The following is a 14,029-nucleotide window of genomic DNA, read 5'->3' on the forward strand; positions in this document are numbered from 1 at the left end:
CACCCTCTCGCAGTCTGGAACCCCTCAGGGGATGTCCAATTTTCTAAGCTGGCAGTCAGACATCCCTCTGGCAGCCCGGGAGCCACCGGGGGATGTCCGATTGGACATCCTTAGTGCTGTCGAGGAGGCGGGAGAGGCTCCCACCACTGCGCTCGCAGCCCTCAGCCCAGCTTGTGGCTGAGCGGAGCTCCCCCTGTGGGAGCACACTGACCATCAGGGGGCAGCTCCTGCATTGAACATCTGCCACATCATAGCGACCAATGGTTCAGTGCACATCATAGCGACCAATGGTTCCACCGTTAGGGTTAATTTGCATATTACCCTTTTATTATATAGGATAACAAAGTTGAAGTCCCAACTCTACCATTAACCTTTTGCACTCTGATGTCGAGTGTGACTAGACACGGTTAGCATTAGAATAAAGGAATCGAGAAAAAAGCAAGAGAGTGCAAAGGGTTAAAGCTATATGGCCTATCACAAATCATTTTACATCTCTGATCCTCAGTATGGGAGAGAGGGAAGGGTTTTTTGAGGCCTACCACAGCACTTTATGCTAATGAATATTTAGAGAGTGATTTTTGGGAGGAGTGGTAAAGGATTAGCAGCACACAACAAGCAGAGCTGATAGATATGTGTGCTAAAAGGATGTGCTGGAAAATGTTTAGCAACCAGCTCTCAAACAAACAAAACTGGGGCATGTATATATTCATGCACATCATTAAAAATAACTTTTGTTGACATAAAGAGAAATTGACAAACTTTTTCTGAAAAGAATAAGATAGTAAATATTTTAGGCTGCTCAGGTCATAACATTTCTGTTGCCACTACTCCATCATGCCATCGCAGCACAAAATCAGCTATAAACAATATGCCAATGAATAAACATGGCCTTCTCCTAATAAAATTTTACTTACAGAAACAGGTCTTAGGCCAAATTTGCCCCTTAGACTGTGGCTTATGAATCCCTGATTTAATGGATGTGTAGCATGCGATTTACAAATAGTAATAAAATATACAATATTCATTATTGTAAATTCCATAGAGCTAATTGGTTGTCACAAAATGTTTTCAGTGTTTTTTGGCCAAACCTTTTTTTTTTTTCCTGCAAGTTATAATTGCAACTGACAAACAAGAGTAGAATATGGTTTGATTATTTTTATGTGAAGTTAGATAAAAGTGAAACATCAAAAAATAGTCATATTAGGCCCAGCCAGCATGGCTCAGTGGTTGAGCATCGACCTAAGAACCAGGAGGTCACGATTTAATTCCTGGTTAGGGCACATGCCCGGATTGCGGGTTTGTTCCCCAGTGTGGGGCGTGCAGGCGGCAGCCCATCAATGACTCTATCAGAACAAAACTAATTCCTAAATGATATGAGCAACTTTTCTAAGTGGAATAATAGTTTTCAAATACTAGGAAAGATTTCTTCTCCTTTTTTTGTGCTATGTACAATGTAATTGCTATAGACACAACACGTCTCTATTTAAGTGTAGATAAGAGCAAAACAATAAATTAAATCAGTATTTGTGGTGTTTGACAATGTTTACAGTATAAATACTCCTACTATTGATACCACTGTAATTTAACCTAGTTATTAACCACTGGAAAGGAGTAAAGGGAAGGCCATGTAGTACAGGCATTCATTTGTGCAGCTTTGCCGGGAAGCTGCAGTATAGATGCATGCCCAGTCAAGTCCAAATGAAATACTTTCTCTCAGTCACATCTGGGAACAGATCATTGGTGAGAGTGGGCCTGGCCACTGCAATCGCAGGAAGATAGGAGATGTTTAATTTCCGAAACAAAGGAGTTCTTTCCCCTGGCTCCTGGTGCTCTTGGGACCCTTGCATTTGCTCACATGACCTACAGCCATGGGGACCCCACACAACAGACTGATGAACTGCAACTAGCCTACTGCTGTACCCGATCCAGGTCCCCATGGAACAGAAACTTTGGACCCTGGCTTTGCTTCTTACTCTATTGAAACCCCAGCTGCTTATCTTCCAGGACAAGATTAAGGAAAATAGTACTTTGAAAACTCAGGGATGTACTTCCACACAAATAAATATCACTCATCCTCCCAGGTGAGTCTCAGAAAATTCTTTTTCTCGAGCTATCGTAAGAACCCTGCCCTGAGCACTTATGTGGGAAAAGGGATGCCTCACTTTCACTGATGACACTATAACCAAGATCACACTATCAGTGTAACATCATTGAATGCAGAGTTGGGAAGAGATGCACACCCTGACATAGTATTTCCACCTTAGAGATGCAACACACTACACAACGAGCCTAAAAAGCACAGATAATAGTAAAAGTAGTAAAATAATTAGGAAATTAAAGTTGTGTTTATTACCTTTGCTTTTAATATAATTTAAATTAATTTAATTATAAGTGTAATCTGATTTTTAATAATGGCTATGTATAACTAGTTCACAAAATTACTGACAATTTAACAATAGGGTCTTACAAGTGGCACTCCCAAAGACTCACAGGCAAGTTAGGAAAAAGCTTGAAAATAATACATCTTAGAAAACAACAGTAACAACACATTAATAACCTTCATATCATACCCCTAAAAGAGGTTATTAATCAAGTCCTTCAAATATTGAATTTTTCATAAATATGACATTAATTTCCCTAACCCTTTTTTTTTTTGGACTCTCAAAATCAATTTTGAGTTATTTTGCTGGCTGTTTTCCATAATCATCCATTTAGTCTATTCTGCATAAGAAATAAGTCTTTAAACTTCACAATGCTGACTGTGGTAGAATGATTCCCTTGAATGTTGTCTCTGCTAAACACAGCAACAACAAAAGCAAAAACAGTATTTCTGATTGGTATTCATCTTTCATGCTAACAGGCTGACAATGGGAACTATTCATTGTTGATTGTTTAGAGTCTACATCTAATTAAACATCTCCTTCAAATGTGAATTGAGAGAATTAATTACATCACACATTTTGAGTGAGGGTTTGGAAAGTTCAATATTCTTGTTGATTGAAAGGAATCAAACCAAAAAAGTATATATTCATAATTCCAATCCTGCTGGTCACCAGATAATCTGGAGAGCTTTATAAAAATACATAATCCTAGGTGTAGACTAACTGAAACAGTTTCCCCAGATATAAGGAATCAGAAAATCTCATAGTGATGCCAGGAATAGACTACCTAGAAGGGGCATATGGTCCTCTACACTTGATATAAACTTTACTAATGTGGTTACAAATAAAGTAGTGTATGGAAAGAGCGGGGAGGGAGAGAGCATGAGTGAGTAAGTTAGTGGCAAAATAGATTGTGAACTCTCAAAAGAGGAAAAGTATGTGTGTTTGTCTTTAGATAAAGCTAAATACATACACATATTTTCTATTGTTGTTTTTATTAGAACCCAATACAATAATGTTATAGTTTAAGAGAAACCAGAAAAAAAAAACACACACACACCTTGCAAACTCTATACGCCAATCTATATATATAAAAGCCTAAGCGACCATCCGACTGTTTGTCCAACTGGTAGCTATGATGCACACTGACCACCAGAGGGCAGACACTCAATGCAGGAGCTGCTGAGCTGCAGTGACTTGGAAACTGTGGTTCTCGGATGACACACCCGGAACCATAGAGAAGGGAGCCCGATTCTGGGGTGTGTCACCCAAGAACTGCCCTCTTGCAATTCAGGACCCCTCGGGGGATGTCGGAGAGCCGGTTTCAGCCTGATCCCCACAGGCCAGGCCAAGGGACTCCCACCTGTGCATGAATCTGTGCACCGGGACTCTAGTAAACATTACAAGAGAATTTAGCCAATCCTACACATAAAGAAAACAATGCTTTTAACTTCTCTTAGTCAAGGGGATTCTATAATGGCCTATTGTTTTACTTATTTCTTCTTATTTCCTAATCTGAAAATATTAAGATAACTGTTCCTACTAGGTTTAGACACTGGCTTTGCTTCTAGCTCTACTGAAACCCCAGCTGCACATATTCCAGGACTGGATTAAGGGAAATAGCACTTTGGAAACCCAGGGATGCAATTCACACATATAAAATCTGGGGAGTGCTGGGGATTTGGGATGGGCTCTTGTGGACTAGTTTGCAGTTAAAGCAACAGATCTTTCATCCTTAGAGGACTTTGGAGTCCAAAATCTGAGAATTTTCTATTTTTGCTTTGGAGGGTGCATCTGACTGCTTGTGCATGTAGGTGTCTGAACTAATCATTGGTCTTGGGATTAATGGGAGGAAAATGTAACATATAAGCATCTTACATCTTATACTGATGGGGAGACCATGAAGAAGACAAACGTGGAAGGTAGAAGGTAAAAGACCCATGCCAAATCATCTCTATACAGTGGCTTGTTAAAGTCATTTTTAAATAACACTTTAGAATAAATCCCAGGCAAGACTAGCAGTAGGGGGATAATAGAATTGATATGTTTCTATTGTAACATTTAGTATATTATTATATTTTCAACTTTGGGACTTATTCTAGGAAAATACCAAAACAAATCTTAAAAATGCTGGGAATATAAATTTTCATCCCTTCATTAATGAAGGAAAAATCATTATTTAATTAAATCCACCATAATGCATTAAATTGAAGGTTTTTTTTCTCTTTCTTTCTTTCCATTATCTCTCACCATCACATCCCCTTACGTAGTCACTATTACAGAGGTCGTGCTCTTTCTCAAGGTAACACATGTCACAGGTGCATGTGACCTTCCCTCCAAACAAGTATGGCATTAGTCAGAGAGCATGCTGAAGAACACATTAGAGTAATTTTATTTTTAAAGACATCACCTGATTATTGTTATATCTCCAAATAATAAACATTATTCAGTATGGAAAAGGAATCCATACATTTCAAGCATCATGGAGAGAGCAGACGGATGTTTTAGGAAGGGCAGGGAAGTGCTGCCTGACTTCAGCACATGAATACATGTTTATTATTGTAGCTTGTGTGATACAGATTAGTGGCTCGGCTTACCCTTCTGACCTATGTCTTGATGCATTTTTTTCTCGCATAGTTAGCCTGATGGAGAAAAGTGCAAAACACGGGAATGGACTTAAATTAATACTAAAATTCTATATACGTGTGAGGTGCAGGAAGTCTTCCCACGTCTGTACAAATCTTACATGCATACATTACCGATTGTGTTAGAGAATCATGAATTATCATCAAAATGATATTCTTTTTAAAAGAAGAAAATAACCAACAATCTAAAATCACTGTTTAGATAAGAATCTCCTGCCAACATGAGATGATATAATTTTTTTCACGATTTGTGAAAACAGAATTATATTGAATTTCTAACTTGGCTTAAGAAAATCTTAAGATTTAAGAAAAAGGCTTGTATTTACTTTTAAAATATTTAAATCTGATTTTATAGAAGTTTTATTTTTATTATATCATGTTTATATTTATCAAAACTATACTTTGAAAAATATAAATTAGCAATTACAGAAATATTTATTTGCCTAAAATTATAGCTCTTTAATTAATTAATTTTGCATTAAATGTTTATTATCAACTAAGTTAATTTTACTAAATAATTTCTAAACATTGAGTTTTTAGTTTTATATGGTTATGAAATATGAATTTTTATAGTCATAAATGCAAAGAATTATACGTGTCAACATAAATTGTTACTTACTTAATACACACCAAAATAAAAACACATTATTACTATATTTATTAAAGAAATTACCATTCATGTATTAACTATGATTTTTATATAAATAGTTATTGAATAGGGAGGAAAAGTGTTTTTATTTTGGTGTTACTGAAACATTCAACTTTATCATAAAATAGAAGTTACTCATTATGAAATACATTGGAAACAAAACATTTTATCTCAATGAAAATAATAATACAAAAATGGGAAATAATATATAATTTAAAGTTATGAATTGTAGAATCAGCTTATGGTTGATTACATATGCATATATATGTATTAATGCATACTTAATGACTAAAAATAATCAAAATGCAATGTCTGATTTCACCTACCTTAAGAACATCTCCTTGTGCTAAATGAAATGTTCTGGCTGAAATATTGATCCCTTTTCCTGCTTGAACCTGAATACTATAAATGCATTCATGGTTGTTTTCATAGTTGAGTGGGTAATTTGGAGAGAGCAAAATTCCTTCATTATTTGTTGCAGATGCACCACATTCAGCTGCAGGTAAAACAGAATATTGAAGTACAGTTTAATAGAAAGCATTATCATTTTTAAGTAATATAATGTATGGAGGTGTAAATGCATTTGATTTTAACTGGAGCCTAACAGGAAAATCATGTATGGAATGGCTGTGTGTTGTAGATGAGTCATTCCCTCTCAGATATTATATGGGAAGAACTACTGCCTGTGGACAGGACACTTGTACCTAAGTGGAAATAGACAAGAGTTTCAGCACTTGCCCCCACCCCCATGGAAGGATAGCACAGAAAAGGGTGAGAGCAAGAGATTATTAGGATAAATTGTACGTTTCTAGAAATCTGGATTTTTTTTTTCTTTTGAACTTATACTTTAATTGTTTAAAGTATTAAAAAAGTCAAGAAATCAATTTTGTTTTATAATGATTCTAATTGGATCTTTTTAATTTTACCTTTTTTTTTTTTTTAATTTGGCCCTTTTTTCTCCCAATAATTAGCATTCTCCTGGTTCAAGAACTTCAGTAACAAAAAGGTAAATAAATACTACATTGCCTTTGAAAACTGATATAACAAGGAAAACCCACTAACCAATAATTGTAACAAATTGGGCATCTTTAGAAATAATAATATTACCTTTCAGTTTAAAAGAACAGATTAAGGCATTCTTGAAACCAGTATATTGTACTGCTAACTCTCCAGAACTAATTTTGCAAAATTTGTGGACATGTCTAACCACTTAAAGAAAATTAAACATTTCTTAATTTATTTAAAATTTAAATTCAACTTATTACTTAAAAAAACTTGTAGCATTATTGCAATATCAGACAAGGCCTGACAATCCCCACACATGTTCCTTAGGTCTCAGAAATTCAATGAACTCTGGTTCCTATCTCATCTAATAACTTGCTTCACATTACCATACCATGGGCCAGGGAGAGTTATACTTTTTTAGAGGTTTTACTAACCAGAAAATATATCAAGTCACTATTTTCCAGAAATGAGATTTTTAAAAATAATGATTCATGGGTACAGTCATAGGAAGTATACAACAAAGTGAACAATGAATTGCTTTACATTTAAATGATTAAACATGAACAAAAATAAGGCAAAAGAAGAAAGCCTAAAGAGGAAATGAAAATGATCAAGATTGAGCAATCAGTACAATATCAACATAGTATAAAATAATAAAAACTCATGCTGTAATGTTAAAAATCTACCAATCACATGAAGAAGTGTGGCCCAATACAGTTCCTCCAAGTTCATTTAAACAAAAGGAAACCAAGACAAAACCTTACAGAGTCCCAATACTACTTTAAATTATTTTAATGTTCCATAAATATGTTCAAACATAATAATAGATATCTCCTTATGCTTTTAGCTGCATACAATTATAATACCAAAACAAGTTTACAAATACAGGAACAAAACTACAAAAACAATAAAATTAAAAATAGCAACATGTATCCAATGTAGCATACGGTTTTGTTTTCCTGAAATTAAATTGCCCTTGGCAATGTGGATAAAGAACCAGCTGCTAGAGTACTGGCTTTTGGAGTTTGCTATGCCTTTAATTACACTGTGCTGTGTAATGATTCAATTCTCCCTCATCTTATCCCTCTCTGAACTGCTGAGAAACTTTCATCTGTATATTATAACATGACACCATGCGTCCTTCACTTGGTGGGGAAGAATCGTTTATATGTTAAGTCTGCCTCATTTCCTTCTCACTAGCTTATTAGTATCTAGGTGTGCTTGTGGTGAAATGAAGACAGATGTATTGAATCATACAGATGGTCCAGAATGCAAGTACATTTTTTATCAGTATGGTTATTAGAGCATGCAAACAGTTTTTAATGATGTTATAGAATCATGGAGTTCTGATAATACGTTTTGTTGTTGTTTATTCTCTCTCTCAAGCCTCTTGTTTAGAGAGAGAAAGAGAAACATCAACGTGAGAGAGAAATATCGATCGATTGCTTTCCCACACATGTCCGCTCTGATCCGGGACTGAACCTACAACCTGGGTATGTGCCCTAATCAAGAATTGAACCTGCCACCTTTTTGGTGTACAGGATGACACTCCTACCAACTGAGCCACACCAGACAGTGCCTGCCAATGTGTTTTTTATGCCAGCTTGCAAAAGAGTGATATACTGATTAAGAGCTCAAACTTTAAACTTCAGAGATTTAGTTTACAAAATTAAGCTCCATCTTCTTCTATCTGTATATATTTGGCAAGTTATTTATTCTCTCTCTCAAGCCTCAATAGTATTATTACTACAATGTAAAAAATAATACCCTCCTCAGAGGGATGGTTAGTTTTGTGTGTATGAGTTGAAAATATATAATTAGAGCTGTTGTATTGCTGGCATACAACAATAGCTTAATACACTAGAGCTATCATTAAGTACAAGTACTACAAGTTATATCATCTTATTTACACACAAAAAAGTTTAGGACATTTATATTGCCCCTAATGCGACTAGCCAGGTGTAGACCGATATTTATGTGGGAAAAGCCAGAGAACTCTTCTAATTTGGAGAGTCATTTACGATATTTAAATCATTTTAACAACTTGTATAAACTGAGAATTTGCTCAGTAAAAAGTTACTTCAACTACCCTTTAAAATATATTAATTTTTTTTAAGTTCTCAACATTTGAATAGGCAGTATCTTCTGCCATAAATATTATTAGGTTTATACTGTATAATGTAAAGGAGGTTTGCTTTTCTATGAAAAGTAACCTGCTTTTGTTATATTTTAATATTTCTGTTGGTTGAAAATGGATAAAAAGGTTTTCCTATTTGGTGAAATAAAATCAGGACTTAAATCAGAATGCGAGAATTAAGAAAGAAAATTTGAATTTAATTAGCCCCTTTCTCATTTAATCGGGATGACTATAAATTGTGGGGCCCAGTGCAAAATGAAAATGCACTGACCCTTGTTGAAATGTATTAAGAATTTCAGGGGACCAACAGAGGATTAAACCAAGCACAGGGACCATCTTAGCGTGGAGCCCTGTGTAATTACATGTGTTTCACACCTGTGAAGCCAACACTGCATTTATTCCTCACAACTTTGCAAGAAAAACCTCTCTTCTCCAGTTTTACGGATGAAAACACTTAAGTGAGCTTTCTTGCTAAGTCACACGGTATATCAGAGCTGGGATTTACATCTGTCATTGCACATGGTGTTCATCTAAATACTTTTTTTAGTGTGACAGGAGGCACTATTAATAATTATCCCATGCAACCGGTACAAATTGAGACTATTTCAGATAAATTGGTGTACAAGGTCATTTTTTTCTTTTTATTTTAACTTCTGCACACACTACTTAAAAACATTCTGTTAAAAACCAAGAGGATTAGTTTATATGGGCTGGGGTATGTCCTGGAGGTCAGAACTTATTTACCCCACATATCATGTATAAATTTGTACTACATTATACATAACTAGAGGCCCAGTGCACAGATCTCTGCACCTGTGGGTTCCCTCAGCCTGGCCTGTGTGGATTGGGTCAAAACTAGCTCAACAACATCCCCTGAGGAGTCCCAGGTTGTGAGAGGGCACAGGCCAGGCCGAGGGACCCCACTGGTGCACAATAGGGTCCAGGAAGGGACCGCGGCGGGGCTCCAGGGCGTGTCCAGTCCCAACCAGCCAGATCCCAGCAGCAAGCTTACCTACTGGTCGGAGCATCTGTCCCCTGGTGGTCAGTGCACGTCATAGAGACGGGTCAAATCGTCCAATGCAGGGGAAGGGACTGTGGGTGGTTGGCCGGCCACAAAAAGTTGGCTGTGGGAGTGCAATGACCACCAGGGGGCAGCTCCTGCATTGAGCACCTGTCCCCTGGTGTCAGTGTGCATCATAACAACCAGTCGTTTGGTAGGTCAGTCACTTAGGCTTTTATATATATAGATTATTAATGTTCAGAATGATTATCTCATTTGAAAGGAGGATCTTGAAACATAAAAATTGAAAATCAGTTCAGTGTTTTACTTACACATACAGGAACATGAACAAATTAATTTTTTTTCAATAAGGGTTCTAATAAAATAATACTAATAGGTTAAGGAGGAAAACTTATTTAATCACAAAACCAAACTCTAGGAACTAGGTGATTAATAAACAATTTATTTTTACATGGAATCTCATCTTTGAGTTTATCTCTGAAATTAAAATATACCAAACACTGGCTTCCCAGTGCCCAATGTAGCACTAACATTTACCTTATATAAGCTCTCTTTCTGCACTTTGCTATAGCAGTCTTGCTTGCCAACTGGAATCGAACAAGATCTAATGTTGAAATTAACAACAAACTTTGCACATATGCCTAAGTCTAGCAATGAACATGCTTCTATCTCTGTTGTATAATAAGCTGACATGATGATATTTTCCAAATGCAAATCTGCTCTTGTACTTTCTGCCTAAATTATACTCCCCATCAGCAAGTCAAAGTCCACAGAATGTCATACGAGGCCATTATAATGTGAACACAATCTAGCTTTCTAGCTATTACACACCATTCTCTCCCCTGGACCTTGCAATTCAGTTATCCTGAACTACTGGCCCTTTGTCACAGTCTATACTCTGGGCCTTTGTGCATGCTGTTTTCTCTGCATGTAAACACCACCTCGAGTCTGAAGGGATGTGATTTCAGGGTCCAAATAAAGAAAAAAAATGACTTGATATGGAATTATACTTTTACGATTCTTTTGAGCATCAGCTATCTGTGATGGTGTATGAAATAATTGAAATAATGTCACACTGAAGTATCAGGGACAATTTTCACAAATAACAGTCACAGCTGCAACGTCCAGGAAAAGTACCACAACCACAGATTTTCATGGTATATGACATGAATAGAAATGAGTTTTCACAAAGCATACTTAAATGAGAAGATGTGACTGACCACTGGCGAACTGCGAGTGAATATTCTCAAGATATGCTCAGGTTAACTGAGAAAAAGAACTATCAACAGAACAGCTAAGCCCTCGAGAGAAGGATCGTTTGATTCGAGGAAGGTATGTTACATAAAACAACATCAACTACATGGGGAAAAGGAGTTTGGGTAAAGGAAGTTCCAGAAATCCAAGTAGCAAAGGTGAATTGAAAACAGTCATCACCCCCCGGCCATAGTGATGGATATGAACAATGCACAGCTGTAACGGACCAAACTAAATCAGGGACTCACTACGTCAGGGCAGCGCCAGGCTCTCCAGGCAGGTGCCATAACAAATTGCACGTATGAAGTAACACACGTATGAGAAACATCTGTCATAATAGAAATAAAGTTATCATCTCATTCTAATATAAACAATGAATGTATTTGCTTAACAGGACACCTTGGTAAAGAGTTCATACTAAGATAGTTAAAGTGGCTTGAGGGAGATAATAGGAAAAAAAAACAAATTGATTCACTTAATAAATATTGGGCATGGGAGGCACTGAGTTGACACCCCAGAAACCATACTTTCCAGTAGTGAAGACATATTTACTATGTAATCATTTCAATATGCTTATACAGTTGGTCCTCTGTATCCACAGGTTCTGCATCCATAAAGTCAACCAACCTCAAACTGAAAATATGCAGAAAAAAAGCTACAGTGTTGCTGATGTGTGCTATGTAATCAGACCTATGTTGGCTGCATCTGTACAGAACATGCACAGACATTTTTGGAGGGTCATTATTCCCACCAACTATTTATACAACATTTACATTGTATTAAATATTATAACTAATCTAGAGATGATTTAAAGTATATGGGGGGATGTGCATAGGTTATATGTAAATAGTACAACAACATCCATGGATTTACATATCCCCGGGGGTCCTAGTACCAATCCGCCACAGAACACAGAACCAAGGGAATTCTATAGTCTGTGAAAACTCATAACCTGGAGCCTGGACCTGTTCTGAGTAAAGTCAAGACTTCTCTGAAGGACTGAACTTAGTAAATCAAAGGTTATGGGAGAAGACAGGTAGAGGGGAACCTATCCCAAGTAGGAGGGACATTTCTGAAAACATTATTTGCGGGTGGGGAGAAACACATGCTAAGGACTGAAAAGCCCCAGGAAGGGAGAGGCTGTATTGGTACAAGACTGAGCTAGAGGTTGGTCTCTCAGGATGAGGGTTTCTTTTGTGGTTCAGCTGGTATGGTTGGGAACAAATGCTCTTAGGTGTATCTGAAAGGAGATGTCACTAATGTCTCAAGGTGTAAGCAGGCTGCTGTTCTTGTGGTGGTTAAATACTTTTACCTTGAAGGCTTGGAGAAGACTGAATGAGAAACGCTTTTCTTTTTTCTTTTTTTAGATTTTCAGTTAGAAAACCATTGCTTCAGCATTCAGGATTGCCATATTTTCCAGAAGGGAGGTAAGCACATTTTCCCTAGCTTAACATGAGCTCAGCTTCTGTTTCCCTCGTGCTTTGATCTGGGATGAATTTTATGTTCTTGAGAACTGATCACTCTCTTTTAAACCCTAAGGCTATTAATGTGAATTTCCTACAAAATAATTAACGTTAAAATATTAATAGGTGATCATGTCTCTTCTCTCTGATTTGAGAGGGGAGGTCATCTTTAAATAAAAAATAATATGAAAACATTACATAATTTAGCAGAATATTAGGGAAATTTTTCTTGGAGAATAGGACTTCAGTACTCGTTATAAAAATATAAGTATTTTCTGTTTGTCATGAAGGCTTTATTTTGTGAAAAACAAATCCTGTTCATGTAAAATAAATTTTATTTAAACAAACAGATTAAGAAATATTTTGAGCTACCAGTATGAAACTCTTTGCTGAGTTGAAAATAATATGTTGATGAATGCAGCTCTAGCTGGACTGGAATAGGGGAGATATGTATACTGGAATCTGGTGATAAGAGTCACTGCTACAGTGAGAAATGCAAGAGAGCAGGCGAATCCATTGAATTTCCATTTTTCTTGTGTACTGAAAAACAGGCTAGCCCATGCATCATTAATCTCCATTACTGAGGTAAGGAAATCTGGTAGCATCTATTGTTTACACACAGTCATATATTTTCAGATAAACTGGTAAAATGCTTTTCTGTAGTTTGACTGGGAATTTTGAAAAATGTCTATGAGTGAAGTTTGCCGTTACTTTTATGAATTTGCATTGCAACTGAATTCCTTCTTTTGTATTATTTTGATAGCACCACAGGTTATTTTAAAATTGTCTTATAAAAACAGTTAAAATAAACTTGACATGGATTATTAAAAACTATTAGTTTTCAAACCTAAATACCGTATATGGTATGCTAAGTCAAGTATTAAGGTATAGCATTAATTAGAAATATATTTCCCATATTTTAATTCTTATCAGTGAAAAAGTAACAGTAATATGTGGTTGTGTTCAGATAGGAGGGGGTGGATTCAAACTTTCAAATCCAAATTAACTATTTCTTTTTGTCATATATGTGAATTTGCCAATTTCGTTGTTGTTGTTGTTTTTAGCTAATTGAGCCCATTATGTTCCAAATCTAATTTCTACTGTATTTCATCAAATTAAGATACCATTGATTGTAAGAGGCATCATTAACTTACATGTCTCTAAGAAAAAATATGTTGACAGTAATATATAATAGCCATTGATTATGAAATGCATATAAATTCCAGAGATGTTAAAACATTTTCAAAAGAGCATCTGAAAATTGTAAAATGTGATAAATTGTGTTAAGATTGAATATATTTAGGAGACCTTCTAATATGCTTTTATGAGTTGGCAGTATTAATAATACATTGTTCCTTAGAAAGTTTTAATAAAAAATGTTTTTCTCTCAATAGTTACATGAAAAATGCTTGGATTCAGAAGGGGTTGGAAAGTAGAGGGTAGAAATAAATATTTTTTCTTTTCAAAAACATTA

At 35.9% G+C, this 14,029-nt stretch overlaps 1 protein-coding gene across 3 annotated transcripts in view; it reads right to left on the reverse strand.

Moving 5' to 3' along the window:
- CSMD3 (CUB and Sushi multiple domains 3) overlaps nt 1-14,029 on the reverse strand; it is a gene marked incomplete at both ends in the record, with an annotated part of 911,147 nt that overhangs the window by 299,819 nt on the left and 597,299 nt on the right. For all 3 annotated transcript variants that reach the window (XM_079795927.1, XM_079795926.1, XM_079795925.1), the window contains one exon: nt 6,002-6,171. In XM_079795927.1, the coding sequence (XP_079652053.1) occupies nt 6,002-6,171 (170 nt within the window). The remainder of the gene's footprint in view (nt 1-6,001; nt 6,172-14,029) is intronic.

The sequence above is a fragment of the Cnephaeus nilssonii genome (genome assembly GCF_951640355.1).
Source record: "Cnephaeus nilssonii genome assembly, chromosome: 18".
Lineage (NCBI taxonomy): Eukaryota > Metazoa > Chordata > Mammalia > Chiroptera > Vespertilionidae > Cnephaeus > Cnephaeus nilssonii.